This window comes from Cebus imitator, unplaced genomic scaffold (genome assembly GCF_001604975.1).
Source record: "Cebus imitator isolate Cc_AM_T3 unplaced genomic scaffold, Cebus_imitator-1.0 Scaffold160, whole genome shotgun sequence".
NCBI lineage: Eukaryota > Metazoa > Chordata > Mammalia > Primates > Cebidae > Cebus > Cebus imitator.
In genome coordinates this window covers 3,202,168-3,217,656 of record NW_016107475.1, presented here as the reverse complement: position 1 = coordinate 3,217,656, position 15,489 = coordinate 3,202,168, and the positions used below count along the sequence as shown (strand labels likewise).

General features: G+C 42.8%; 1 protein-coding gene across 2 annotated transcripts in view; it reads right to left on the bottom strand.

Moving 5' to 3' along the window:
• LOC108314744 (prolyl endopeptidase) overlaps window positions 1-10,070 on the bottom strand; it is a 126,598-nt gene extending 116,528 nt beyond the window's left edge. For both annotated transcript variants that reach the window (XM_017543770.2, XM_037743963.1), the window contains exons 1-2: window positions 9,801-10,070; window positions 4,511-4,585 (exon numbers count right to left, since the gene is read on the bottom strand). In XM_017543770.2, the coding sequence (XP_017399259.1) occupies window positions 4,511-4,585; window positions 9,801-9,845 (120 nt within the window). In that variant the 5' untranslated portion in view covers window positions 9,846-10,070. The remainder of the gene's footprint in view (window positions 1-4,510; window positions 4,586-9,800) is intronic.
• Window positions 10,071-15,489: the final 5,419 nt, after the last annotated feature.

Genomic DNA, 15,489 nt, shown 5'->3' with positions numbered 1-15,489 from the left:
GGGGGATGGGGCGGGGCAGGGGGACAGTTGAATCTGGATGAATCTTTTCTAGCTATGAAGGTCCATATTGCTATTTTATAGCAAATGCTTCAGATTGTAGAAGATAACACACAATTCAGTTGATTCTCTGAAGCAAATCTAACCCTGATGTGAAAAATGTTAACAGAGATATTTGGTAAAGAAACAGAGGAGCAGTGCTACCCAGCAGATACATTATGCAAGCTACATATATAATTTAAAATTTTCTACTAGCCACATTAAGAAGATAAAAGAATTCATTTCAATAATATATTTTATTTAATCCACTATACACAAATCATTTCAACCCTGTTTTTGAGAATTTTCTGTTACAAGTCTTCTCTGATTTTGTTTTATAAATGATATAGCCTTAAATGCTGTCAGAATTGGCCAACCTGTATTAAATACTACATTAAATCAAAGCCCTACTTTCAGATCTTGTAAGAGAGCTACAGATGTTTCTAATATCCTGACTGGTTTTATGTAATCCATATACAATATTAAGATATTTTACATTTTTTTTCAAACCAAGTGTTTGAAATCCAGCATGTATTTTATGCTTACAACACATAATCAATTCAGACCAGCCACATTTCAGGTCCTCAGGAGCTATGAGTGGCTAGTGGTTTTTGTATTGGATAACAGAATACTGATCGACTTTTTTTGTAAATATAGTTGTAAGGAACATAAAAGCAGATAAGAAAAAACTGCATTTTATCACAGGAACTCAAGAACATTTTAATATTATTAGTAAAGCTATATAATTATCCTGATTGGTATTAAAAAGAAATTGAAATCCAAAACTAAAAGTAGGAATACCAATGCTTGAACAAGATGACAAATGTCACTCAAAATAACAATTTAAACACTAGGCTAGAATGTTCTTCATCACTACTATTCTTACATGTTTTGCAGAGCTTTGACCAATGCAGTAAGACTTGCACCAAAATTTGGTAGAGGAGAAAAGAATTATTAATTGTAGGTTATATGATCATATAACTAGAAAACCTATGGGAAATAACTGAAAACTTATTCAAATTACTGAGTTCAAAAAAATTACTAGGTACAAAATATATAAAATAAAGTTTGGTAGAAGAGAAAATAAAATCACCACTAAATTTGATTAAATATGATTATGTATCTAGAAACCTAAGGGAAGAAACTGCAGATTTATTTAATTAGTGAGTTCAATAAAGGGACTAGGTACAAATAAATATAAAATCGGTAGCAGTAGCTAGTTTAGCCAGGTGTGGTAGCAGCACTCTTGCCAGGCGTGGTGACTTGTGCCTGTAGTTCCAGCTACTTGGGAGGCTAAGGCAGGAAGTTAGCTGGAGACCAGAAGATAGCTGCACTCCAGCCTGGGTGACAGAGTGAGACCCTTGTCTCTAAAAAAAGAGTCAGTAACACTCATATATGCCATCAATGATGAAAAAGGAACCCATTTGAAAGCAATGTCCAAAGCCAATACCTGGGAATGGAGAAGAGATTTCAAGGCTACTGCAACAAGGGATCATGGCATTGTTAGAAATGTGGACATTTGAAAAATCGCTTGTTTGGGACATTATTTGTAATAATGAAAAGTTGAAAATAATCATTTCTAACAATAGTGAAGTCATTAGGCATAATATAGTGCATTTGCTTGAAGAAATGGTATGACTCTTATTAAAATTCTGGGCTGTAAAGACTGCTTACTAACATGAAAAACTGCCATGGTAGAATATGAAGTCAGAGAAGGATGTACGATTACAGTACTCTGAAGGATTACAATTTAAAAAAATACATTTAAAATAAAAAGAACAGGTCAGCATGGGAGTGGGAGCCGGCCCATGGTCCATGCATGAGGGCCTACAAAGGCGCATGGCAAGCACAGCATGAATAAATTCCTTTCACTTGCATCTGCAAAGCTATTACACCTAGGCTTTTTATTTTTACTTATTTTTTAATACGTAATTGATAACCACCTGGTCTACCTGGGTTCCACCCCTGACTACACACTTACTAGCTGAGTAACCATGGACAAGGTACTTAATCACTCAGCACCTCAATTTCTTCATCTGTAAAATGGGGGAAATAAAAAGATCAACTTCAGAGTTTGAGAGTTAAAAACGGAACAGGGTATGCAGAACTCCCGGTAAAGTGCCTGACACATAGTAAGCATCGAAGAAATGTATACCACAAAAATAACAGTGTACACTCCAATGTCTTAGTTTCTATCGCGTGCTGACTGTAAGATCACTAATTAGCAGTTTCATCCACTAATTGGAAGCTTGATATCCACTAATAAGTGGCTTGTCATCCATGGACCTGTCATTATCAACGAAGGAACAGCAGAGTATACATTCATTAACAGATAAAACCAGGGTCATTCTGACAGTGCTGAATCACTCAATCACCATCAAAGGCTCTGGGAATCCAGGTTATAGCCAATACTTCAGGTGAAGAAATCATCACATCCTTGGGGACAATTTTCCAAGAGAAGCAGAGGAACTTCATTCTCTTCCCTGGTGCTTGCTAGCCAGTAGCGGTTATGCAGCTGCATTTGACTCTCCACTCCCAGGCCCAATCCCTCTGTCTCAGCTCAGCCCAATGCTGAACAATCAAGGTAATCTATGGCAGGCATGAAGTGAGAAGGTGACTGCACACCTGCTCTCTATTCCCCCAGCCTTATGTGCAGAGCTACAGCCTTCACCATTCCTAGGGATATTCACGTGTTTCTCACTTTAGAATTTCTGCCCGTCCACTTCTATAATCCAGTGCTTCTTGAAAGAAAAATTAAACACCAAATATCAACCATTCTCACTCATGAGATCGTTGTCTTTCTTGAAGGGAGTTAGAAACAGAAAGAATGTAGGATTCCAGATAAAAGTAAAAACCATTAGGAAATCTCAAAATAGCAGTGTGCCTACTTTAGGGACAAAGGATAAAAAGAAGTCCTAAGAGCTTTGCAGTGGGCAAAGGAGAGACACTACTCACAAAGAACAGGTGAGGGTGGCAGAATGCAAGTGAGCCAGTGCTTGAGACTAAAGGAAGAAGAAAGAGATGATCATGTGGTTTACTCCCCCGTCTGTACTTTCTCCTCTTTTCTCCATATACCCTCATGCTCCAGCTAAGCTCTTCACTCCATCCCTTTCCTTAACTCAGTAGAGAGATGGGCAATTCCACTTCAGTAACGGATGCTTTCCTGGCAAATTTGAATTTAGTTCTTCAGAGAACACTGGTATATACAGTGGCACGGGACCACAAGAAACAGGTGGAGTTAAGACACAGGCGTGTGAAGACTGGCCTGAAAAACTACCTAGAATGCATTTAACTTTTTTTTTTTTTTAAATGGGAAACGTACCCTGTGACTCAAAAAAGCTAGAATAAATTTGGGGATGGTGAACATATTAGAAACTGTAAATATGTACTAAGTATTATGTACTACGATTATAAATAAAAGAATCAAAGAATTTAAGATGAACTTGAGAAACACTATTCCCCTACCCAAGCAAACTTAATTAACTACATAAAGTATACATAAATGGCCCAGGGGTGATGGTGCACACCTGTAATCCCAACACTTTGGGAGGCCAAGGCAGGACGATCACTTGAGGCCAGGAGTTTGAAACCAGCCTGGCCAACATTGTGAAACCCCGTCTATACTATAAAAATACAAAAATTAGCCAGGTGTGGTGGCACGTGCGTGTAAACCCACCTGCTTAGGAGGCTGAGGCACAAGAATTGCTTGATCCTAGGAGGCAGAGGTTGCAGTGAGCCAAGATCACACCAGCACTCTACAGCCTGGGCTACAGAGTGAGACTCTATCTCAGAAAAAAAAAAAAAGTATATGTCAGTGACAAGTCCCTGGCACTCGAAGAAGAGGAAAGTATCTGTGGGACATGGACTTTGGGCCTTCATTATTGAAATGAGACTTCAGCAGGGTCCTTGAAACACTGTTTCTCCAAAAGAATATGATAGCTTTATGCTTTTAGAGACGAAAATGCTCCTCTCTGCCCCTTTACTTTTAGAAAATACAAGAATGTTCTTCTATTTATAACTTAGTTTTTCTTTCATTGTTGTTGTATTAACATCAATAAGCAATCTAAGGCCAGTATTGGGTTTTCAAGACCTGATATTTGTTTCATATATAAGATTTCCTTTTCTTGGGAAAAAAATATTTAGGCATTTTTTTCCTTTAACATCATTTCTATCTAGGTTTTTACTTTTTCTTTTGGCAAAAATCAGTTTTCTGATATTTTCATTTAAAATAGCTCCTCAGTGTCACTATGAACCATAAACATTATTTGAAGCACTTACATGATTTTCTCTGGGACTAAGCCATGCTTTTGTCTTTTTCCCATTAATCATTTGACAAAAAGTAGTGGTAGCAACAGGTATACTCACCATCTCATGGCAGAAAACAAGGAGAACAACAGAAAGAAAAAGCTATGGTTACTGACAATTTGGTGCTAGCTACTAAGGCTGCCTTATCTTTAATTAGAAACCAAATTACCTTTGTCTGCTCACTGTCCGGGTCTTCAAGCCAGGCGTAAGGATCACTAATTTTATATCCATGATAATCCTGTACCTGCAAAAGATAAAATGAGGTATTAGATAATTGCTCTCTAATCCCAATTAAAACTGGTGTTTTTTTTAATGTAATGGAGAAATAGGAAAGGGGTGGACAAAAATACTAATTGGCTCACTGGCAACATGTGTGCTCAAATTACCACATGAACCAAGTTGGCAGGTTCTCAAAGGTGTCAAGCCACCCTTCATGAAAAGAATGTTTTAGCTAGAGAGGAAAGAAAGACGAAAGGTCAGAACAGGAAACCGCTCTGTCCCTACAACACAAAACAAAGACCTGCCACTGTGCTAAAGAAACTTGAAAACGTGCTGTCAGCGGCCAAGCACAGAATGACACAATACAGTGGACAATGCAGTGGGCACGCAAGAAGGGCACGACAGGGAGGGAGCTAACACACACGTGCTCACCCTCCTGTTCCGCTGAGCTTCCCAACGATTAGAAATTTCCCTGCAATGGAGCCCACAGTTACTTTCGCTTTAAGTCTAAACTTCCAAAAAGCAAGTTACTAATATGCAGTATAATGATTCTAATTGACTTAAGCTAAAAAAGCTGACTTAAATGCAATGGCAGAACATTTTAAAACGAATGTCTTTCTTCCTTTTTATTGTTATAAAATGTTTTCACTGTTTACAAAAAGAAGGTGCAAAAGCATCACCCATTCAGGGTACCATGATATTGGTAGAAATAAAACTGCTTAGTGTAAGCAGAGCCTGGCTGAAGGAAGCTTTCTGGAGCTCCCACCACAAAGTCCTGGCCTGGCCTTAAAGGCCACCTGAAGTCATTTGAAGGAGCAATAGAAGCAGCTTTCACCATTCAAGTGATTGTGCCAAAACAAATTATCCAGCAGTAAAAATTATTACAAAATCTCTCTACCTGATACTACCAAGATTAACCCCATAAGGGCCAGGTGCAGTGGCTCATACCCATAATCCCAGCACTTTGGGAGGCTGGGGCAGGCAGATCACTTGAGGTGAGGAGTTCAAGACCAGCCTGGCCGACATGGTGAAACCCCATCTCTACTCAAAATTTAAAAATTAGCCGGGCGTGGTGGCAGATGCCTATAATCCCAGCTACTCGGGAGGCTGAGGCAGGAGAATCTCTAGAACCCGGGAGGTGACGATTGCAGTGAGCTGAGACCATGCCACCGCACTCCAGCCTGGGCGACACAGCAAGACTCCATTCCCTGCCCCCCGCAAAAAAAAATTAACCCCATAACTGAAACCACATTGACAATGTCCTGCCAATCAAGTCTCTGAACCACTACAACATTCTGGTTAAGGCTTCTTGTATAAGGTTGTTGGGAAGACTACCTCTATCTATTTCAGATGAATTTCTAATCTGTCTCCTTGCTTTGTTCTACAATACCCAAAGGTAAGGGCTATTCCCTAAGGAAAGCCTGGTGCTGCTCTAGTTCCAGTGTGGCTCCTGGCTGGGTGAGAACAATCTCCCTGGGCCTTACAACACCAGGTTCTCCACATCTGTCCTCATCTGATGCCAGGTAAAAGGACTCCTGGGGAAATGCACAACTGGATAAATGGGCAGGTAAGGCAGAACCCTCTGGGAATATTAAACAACTGACTGAGCAACGGACATAAAAACAAGAGTAAGGAACATAAAACTTGACTAAAGCCTCTCCTGATGGGTCTTCATCAAGTTACCAACTCTCAATCCTGACCTCTCTACATTTCAGCAGACTGTCACCAATGAACAAAAACTTTCTTTTCTTCTCATCTGCAAGTCTTTTCATTTTACACACCTTGAGGTGGTTATAAAACAGGCTTAAAATAACAATCTTCTTTTCCTAGTATTACGAAATCAGAAAATTTCAAATTGTAAAGCATCCTTCAATCATACACTTCTAGAAGCAACAGCAGCCACAAAGTTGGGTAACATGCCCAGAGCCATACCAAGTTTAGAATCAAACCTGAGACTAAAGCAATCAGCCGACCCTTTTCCCCATTCATCAGAGGAGGCAGAACAGATTCTTAAAAAATGTTCCTGGGGCCGGGCGCAGTGGCTCACGCCTATAATCCCAGCACTTTGGGAGGCCAAGGCAGGTGGATCAGGAGGTCAAGAGATCGAGACCATTTTGGTCAACATGGTGAATCCCCGTCTCTACTAAAAATACAAAAATTAGCTGTGCATGGTGGCACGCATCTATAGTCCCAGCTACTCAGGAGGCTGAGGCAGGGGAATTGCTGGAACCCAGGAGGCGGAGGTTGCAGTGAGCGGAGATCACGCCATTGCACTCCAGCCTGGGTAACAAGAGCGAAACTCCATCTCAAAAAAAAAAAAAAAAAAAAAAGTTCCTGGATTATGATGATACTAAAATTCAGGCATATCCAGAAATTTACACCAAGCAGCCCTATCTGTCCAGACTGGGCACACCATCTACAGCAGATGGAAGTTATTGATCAGATATTTTTAACTAGGACAAGAAACTGATTCTCTCTAGGACAATTCCAGTCAATCCCAGGAGCCACAACTCCCCACTTCCAATCTTTCTTTTTTAAAACCATACCCTACAAATGGGGTTGATATGTCTTATAGCCATGGGCCCTTGAATTGAATTCTTCCACCTAAGTTTGCTAGTCAAGAGGTTTTAAAAATAGAGCCCTGATAAGGTACTGTATTACTTAATCTTGTTTGATATTTTACTTGTACTGTTCAACAGCTTACCCACTGCCTTCAGGATAAAGTACAGACTCATACATACAGTAGGCAGGACCCATCAAACCTGCCCTGCTCATCTTTCCAGGCCCATGCAAGTTTACCTATCTATTGATGGTCTGGTCAGAATGGCTTTCTTGCCATCCTGCAAACAAATGCAATTCCACAACCATCCAGGCCTGCACAGCTATCAATTATTTTAGTCAAAGGATCAGGAATGTCCTTTGTCCCTTATCCAAATGGTCAACTTCCAGACTCAATTCACATAATACCTCCTTCTCCTGATGGAAAGTAGTCCCATCCTCTTCTGTGTGCTCCTCTCATCCTAAAGCCTCTTCTATCAGGGTGTAAGTCCCCTGTAGCAGGCCTGAATTTCCTGATAGCAACTTTCTTAAGCAATGGTCAATGGCATGGCACAAGAAGTGTCATAGCTTCCAAATTTCTGCACAAAAAGGCAGAAATCCACAAAAACGGTTTCAATGCTCCAACCCTTTCAGCAGGAGAGTACTGAACATGTGGCTGAAGGTACTTGAGTGAAAGAGACGGAGAACTACAGCAATTCCCCAGCTAATGCTGGCGAGAAACAAATCCATCCTAGAAATCAAAGGCTACAATTTAAGCAAATACCTAAGTCAAGCCTAGGGCTTAGTAACCAAAACCTTAATGGGAAAAAAAAAAAAAAGATACCCACCATAAGCTATCAGGGAGCCACAAAACAGGATCTAGAATGGGCCAGAGCTACCTTCCCTTGGCCACGATGCTTAGAGTTATGAGTTGTTTAATGAGAAGGAACTGGAGTGTATTAACATCCACAGCATACCCTTCCAAGTTAATTGTTTACAATCTTTTAGATGTCTTCATAAAATCCTCACTTAAACCTTTCTAATCTTTTAGATGTCTTCATAAAATCCTCACTTAAATCTTTCATGAACTATTAAACATAGATAAATAAACTGTAGGATTTAGGCACCCAGAGGAGTGAAAAACTAACAAGTAACTCTAAAAACAAACCTAAAACTGCACTTACCAAACCACAGAATGGGTAGTTCTTTGTATTTAGATCCTTAAGAACCAGAACCAAGATAGTCACACGTCTTCCCATTACTAGTCTGGAACACGGCAGAGCTATACTATCACGTGAATGAATGAATGGTAACATTCCTACTGCAGAAGTAAGCAAGCAAGTCAGTCCTAATATTTCACATATGAGGAAAAAAGGCCTGTAACAGGTGAAAAAGCTGCTAAAAGTCGCCTAACTAGTGAATGACAAAACCAGAACTAGCACTCTGGTCTTCTCACTTAGTCTAGCCTCTTTCTCCATTCCAGCAGGATCACTTTACTCCCATATGCAAAGGCAACAACCCTTTAAACCACAGGAATAGAGCTTCTTGAGTTGTTAGGGTAAATTTAATAAGCAAGCAGCTGAGCAGACTGAGAAAACATGGTTACCAGAGGGCCACTGGTCAAAGAAACCATGAATGTATCAGTGTCACCAGGAAGTCTTAATTTAAAACAATACGTCCTTTACACTAAAGCGTCAGCACCCTTTACCCCAGGGTAACACGTGCTTTAAAGTAAACACTTTCTGGCATAACTTGGGAAAGTAAACAGAAAAAAATTAAAACTCTATTACACAAATCCATATTTATTCTGATTATATTTTAAGTAGTCTGAGAAATGTAGCTATTAGTAAGAGAATCACGGCCAAAACATTTGGATGCAATCCAGTTCTTAAAATGTCAAATTCATGTTTACATAAAAAAGGTGTTTGCCCAGAATTCCACCTACTGGATCTCAACAGTTACCTTGAGTTCATCTACAGCTTAGGCAAATGGCGGTCAGCTCCACCACTAGACAAAACTTACTCATTCTGAAAAAGGTCAACCCTTCTCCCTTCTAAGACCTCCCCTCACCCTCTCTCAACATCTTTTCTTAAAACTTGGATCAGCATGGCCACACTATGGGGTCACTGCTCCGCCTTTCCCATTTCTGTCTGGGTCTCTGGCACCACGAGGGCCCAATGCTCAGCATCCGACCTGGGACAAGGTAGACGCCCAACTGACGTTTTAAAATCGAATGAATATGCTACAACTTTAAGGACTTTAAAGTGTAAGTTTTAAAAGTTTGCTTTTGTTTTTAAATGTGACATCATCACACACACACCAGCGGACACTTTCTCCTACCACCATATTTAAGCAAGAGGCTCCGCCAGTCAAAAAAGCAGTGACACCGTCAGTCTTCCCACTCCCTGAAGACACCCATTCCTACCCGGGCGTCTGCCCTTGACCCCATTGATTCTGGGAAGCGGCCGGGCGGCGCTGCCCACAGGCTCCGCCGCCAGCACCAGCTGAGTGACCGCCGGCGGGGCCCCCGCGGTGGGGAGGAGCCCAGCGCCCCCGACCCAATTCTCCCAAACAAAGGCCGAGGGAGAGAGGAGGGACGCGGGGGGCGGGGGGCTGCAGGGAGAGGAGCTGCGGGCGCCACCGGCCAGGCATGCGCGGCACCAGCGCTCAGGAGCACTGTGGGCGCGGGCAGGGGTACTTACCGCAGTCTCGTCGCGGTACACGTCGGGGTACTGGAGGGACAGCATGGCCGGGGACGGACGGGGGCAGGGTGGAGGGGCGCGGGCTCCAGGAGCGGACCTGAGTGAGCCCGGCTGGCAGCGAGGTACGGCTGGGGCGCAGTAGCGGCGGGACAGGTGGCGGCGGCAGGCGGGCGGCTCCCGGCCAAAGCTAGCACTCACGAACTGGCGGCGCGGCGGCGAGGAAGTGCGGGAGCAGGAAGCCGCTATCGGCGAGCCCGGGAGCCCCTCCCCGGCGGGCGGGCCCAGCGGCGGCGGCGGCGGCAAGAGGGAGCGAGCGGCGCCGAGTGTGCGCCAAGCCGGGCGCACAGCTCCCTCTGCAGGAGCGCCGGCCGCGCCCGCACCGCCCGAGCGCGCGGGGAGCACGCCGGCTACGCGCCTGCCCACGCCCGGGGCCACAGGCCGTGCCTCCGCGCGGGTGACACGTCCCTCCACGCCGACCCGGGCTCCACGCCTACTCGGGCCCCGCGCCAACGCCCGCCCGCGCTCCCCGAGCTTCCCCCGCACGCTGCATCGCTTTGGCCGCGCTCGCGGGACTGCCTGTAGGAGAGTGAAGCCGGAGGGCTTCCTTGCTGATGGAGTCCCCCTTCTTCCCCAGAGTTCCTGTTCCAGGGCAGGGTACGACGGCGAAGGGAGACCTTGCCTCTCCCCAGCCGTGGAAGCAGAGGACTGGAGATGGCCTTATGTACGCTGCCTGCGACTCTGGACTTGAAGGGAAGAAGTAATCGATCATGATGACGGTGAAAGAAACACGTCTCCCTTCATCCCAGGACCCCTGGTGGACACTGGGTAGTTCAGATCCAGATTATGGAGATGGTTTAGAGGTGTTGGTAGGACAAGCGCTGAGCCCTTATTTGAGATTTACCATTGACAAAGGACCAAGATTAACAGGCCTGGAAATCATCAGGGATATTTTATTTATCTTGTGCATTCCTCATTTCCCCTCCTGTCATGCTTGTTTATTGAGCACCTACTGTTTATGGGGAAAAAAGATATTAGACAAGATGCTTGATCTCAAACCCCTGAAAATTTAATAGTTACATATCATCATCCTCGGGCTAGCAGCAGAATGTGGTCTTGCTTTCTGGACCACCTGGAAGAGGCTTTATAGCCCCAGTCATCAGTGATACAGTGTGTGCCCAGTGTGTTTTCTCTCCCTGGCTTCCAAAAAGTCCTGGGAGAAGGAATGGGTGTGACCAGAAAGTCCTTCACGTCGTGAATATAAGCGGATATGGTAACTATTGTAAACTTGTGTCCTCCATTTCTTTTGTGATATGGTTGCAATTCCATGCCTCACCCTTAGTTCACCATTTCTGTTCATGGTAATGTGTCAATCATTTTTTGCATCTGATCCCGGATACCCCCTCCTTGGGCAATCTGAGAATCGTCAATTCTGGGAGAACTCACCCTATTGATAACAAATTTTGTGCAAACCCGGGGGCACAACCTGCTGCAGCCCAGCAGTCCCAATTGCAGTCCCTACCTCCTGCCTTCCCTGGCTGCCACCTGACCCAAGGACTGCCAGGCATTGTCTCCTCCTTCTGCCACTTGTGAGGGATTTTTTAAAAGAGTAACTCAGGAGCACTTGACCCAGCAGGCCCCTAAAAATAATGTTAATGCTTATTGAGTGTTTTTTTTTTTTTTTTTTTTCTGGGGTTAGGTAGAAGGCACATTTTCAAAAAGTAATCGTTTGCTAAAGTAGAATCCTTAAATGAATTTTTTTTTTTTTTTTTTTTTGTATCAGGAAACTATCTAGAACTAATGACTTTAAGTTAAGAAAAACTGTGGCTGACTTTTGCCCAGGGCCTCACAAAAAGTAAAAAAGTAGAGCCAGGATTCAAACCTAGGTCTCTCCATTACCAATGCTCATTCTTAACCACTCTGACAGCCTTCCTACTCATAAATAAGTAGAGATACTTTGTAGTCTACAGGGCACCCATTAGTAGGGAAGACTTCAATTTAGCAATACCTAAGGTAGAAAGTGTGGAAATTGTGGTACCCAAAGGACAAATCAAACCTCAGGTATCATCCTCTCTTCCTTTTCAGTGAGCTGTTCTGCTGCCCAGTTCCTTTCGGCCCTGAGAGCTAAAGGTCTGTAGTGACACAGACAGTAGGCTCCCACCAGTAAGTTCTCTGCCCCTGGAGTGAGATGGAGTGGGAGGGAAGATGGGAGAAAACCCTTTCCCCTCCTGTTGGCCACATTAGTTGCACTTCTGTTTGCCAATGTGTTGTCTCCTTTAATTCTTATAGCAAAGACCATTTTATAGATGAAGAAAAGGAATCTCAGCAGCTGTAAGAGAATTAGTTCAAAGTCGCCACACAGCTAAGACAATACAAGATTCATTCATATTCATCAGTCGACCGCAAAGTCAACTTTGCCCATAGACAATGAAGAGGAAGGAAGTATTTGAACTATCTCAGAATGGAAGTGCTACCTCCAGAATTAATACCAGAGCACTCTTCGACCTCTGACACTGTAGACTGTTTTCAGGGGAATTGTAGAATTTACACCATGATAACTCATGCTCTAACTCAGAACCCTAGGCCCTTGGAGGGAGGAGGGTGAGCAGGACATAGAAGGAATTCCAGGGCAGCCTTCAGCCTCTCCTCTGAGCCCAAACTTTGTGCCCCACTTGGTTAAGCATAGTCACCCTCCAAAGGAGGCAGGCTTGTGACCATTTACTGCTGCTTGGCTCTCTCTACCCCACCTCAAGTTGCTTATCAAAGCAACTCCCACCCACATATGGTCTCCAAGAGAGGATTTCTGGTAAATGCACAAGGATGCTCACCCAAGGGGCGAAGTGGCGACTGAAACCATCTCACTCTCCACTTGCCACACTGCAGACAGCTGCTGGCACATTCACCTGAAGGAAGGGGCATCTTATTCTCAAGGGGCTGCACCTTCCCAGGCAAAGGATATTTTTCTAATTCACACAAGGGTGCCATCTTGTTAGCATCTTTTAGAGATGGAGGCCTTGAGTGCTGCGTGGATAATCCTTTAATTTGACTCTGGTTTCCAGGTAGCTAGCTAACATGTTGACTAACTGGTGGAGTGCAGTCATTTCAGACTACATTTCCCCAAAGATTTATGTTGCTTTGTCCAGGGTGACTTTTAGTGGAAATTCTTATGTATTCTTGTATATCTAATCTTTGCAAGGCATCATGAAGTGTGAAATAGCACCTACGAGAAGAGTAAGTAAGATTTTTTTTTCAGGCCCTTTCACTAACTGGTTTCCTAACTTTGAACAAGTCCATCATATCATCAATATTTTTATTTAGAAATTGAGGCAGTTGGGTCAGGTGGTTTCAAAGGAATCTAAGATTCTTTAATTCTAAGCAGGAACAGGAGATATAGGAACCTCAAAACTAACTCCAAATTAAGAATAAAATTGTCCTGAGGGAGAACTGTCCAAACCTCATGGACAGATGCAGGTAAGACTGGGCAGTAATTGTCTGTCTACTGAAAAGACTTTCTCCATAGTTTTCATGTGTTTCAAACCATTCACAAGGGCAGGTTCGGCTGTAGGGACTATTACTAGGCCTGTAGTCCATACTAAATTCATAGATCTGACCTTTTCAGGAACTATAACTGTTCCCTTCGAATATCATTCTCTCAACATAGGAGAGAAGGAGATGGGAAGTGTCTGGAATGACAGCTGTGAAATCTAGGTCTCCGCCTCTTTCTTCCCCTTCTCAGTTTAATGTGGGGCTGAATTAACCACTAACATGAGAGGATGGGGCTGAATTCAATCCAGATTAAAAATGTGGGCAGAGAAAGTAGATCAAGAATGAATCTGAAGTATTTTTCTACTTCAGTTCATGGAACTTATTTAAAGCGTTTAAAATGAAGTTCCTAAGATAGGAATGTTTTTAAATCAGGAGAGGAATCTTTTTTCTCATACCAATTATAGGAGAAAAATCGGGTGTGGCCCCCTACATGAAAAATGAACGTTTCATTTAAGTAGAAAAAGATGAAATTATCTATTCATCTGTTGTTTTAAATGGAGAACTGAGAACTTAAAACTGTTCAGTAAATACAACATGTAATAGAAAATGTATCAGTGCAAAATGATAGGGTATAAAGTTAGAGTGGTAGGAGATTAGGAAGGAACAGAAAGGTGGAAAGCGAGATAGACAAAGCAAGATAGAGACACAGCATCACAGATTTGCTCATACCAAGAAAAGCAAAGATAAATACAAAGAGATAGTATGGAGACAGAAAAGCACATGAAAACACGCAGAAAATCTGGGTTGGATGACCATAGAGAGTCTTTCATGCAGCAACATTTCATCTTGTGGCCTTTAGGATATTAATGTTACAAATTCAAGTTCTATTGGAATTGTAAAACTCTAGGATAATTAATGATATGATGTCTTGGTGCTTTTTTTTTTTTTAGACGGAAGCTTGCTTTGTCACATGGGCTGGAGTGCAGTGGTGTAACCTCGGCTCACTGCACCCTCTGCCTCCTGGGTTCAAGCAATTCTCCTGCCTCAGCCTCCTGAGTAGCTGGGACTACAGGCACCCACCACCATGCCCAGTTAATTTTTTGTATTTTTAGTAGACACAGGGTTTAACCACATTGACCAGGCTGGTCTCGAACTGCTGACTTCAAGTGATCCACCTGCTTTGGCCTCCCAAAGTTCTGTGATTACAGGCGTGAGCCAATGCATCTGGCCTCTCTTGGTGCTTTTCTAATTAATGTAAACTAAGCAGGATATCTGACCTATATGCTCCAGGTTCCTTACCCTGATCAGTAGCTCCAGTTTTCTCTGGAGTTACTGAGTAGCAACCAGATTGCTTTTCCATTTACTAGTGCTTCCCTCATGCAGTACTCACTGGTATCTTGATTTAGAAAGAACTAAGCCTATATTCAAGTTTACTGTGCTGGTCTCATTTGACTTTTATAGTTGAACCATTTCTCTGTAAACTACAACGTAGCATTATAGCCTATTGTGCTGGAGAAGTTAGTCTTCATGTGATCCATTACTCCCTGCACTTGTGGAGAGTCAGTGTTCTGTAAAACTCAGAAAGTCTAGTGCCAAGCTGATTTAGGGATTTGCCCCAATCCTTAAGACAATCTAAAGTATCTAAGCCCTCTCTTGGGGTAGCTCAAATTCCGTTAAAAGGTAACTGACAGAATTCCCAACTCTCTACTGGCCTTACCATTTTTCTCCTCTTTTGTGGGGGAGGGGAGAAAGAAGAAGCAGTTTATTGTTTCTGTCAAAGTACTACATGGAAATTTTTACTGTGGACAATAAGGCAGACTAGACAGGTCCTGCTAAAAAGAATTGCCATTACATTGCTAGGCTCCTGGAACACTCTTACTCCTTCCAAACAGATCAGCCATTTTAAAATATGTGCCAGAAACAGAAAACCAAGAAGCAATAGGGTCCTTGTGATTAAAAAAACAAAACAAAACTCCAAGGGACATCATTTACATGATATTGTATATAAGTGGTACTCTCCGGAGTTGTGAATGTAATTTCCCTATACACACTCAAGAAAGGTTTCCCTGAAAATAAATGACTATATGTGAGTTGTCAAGCATAAATGGCCATCTTTGAAAGAAAACATCCTAATCTAGGCTTAGAGATTTTCTACTGATTAGATCAACCATGATTTAAATGACTATCAAAGATCATGCAAGGACAT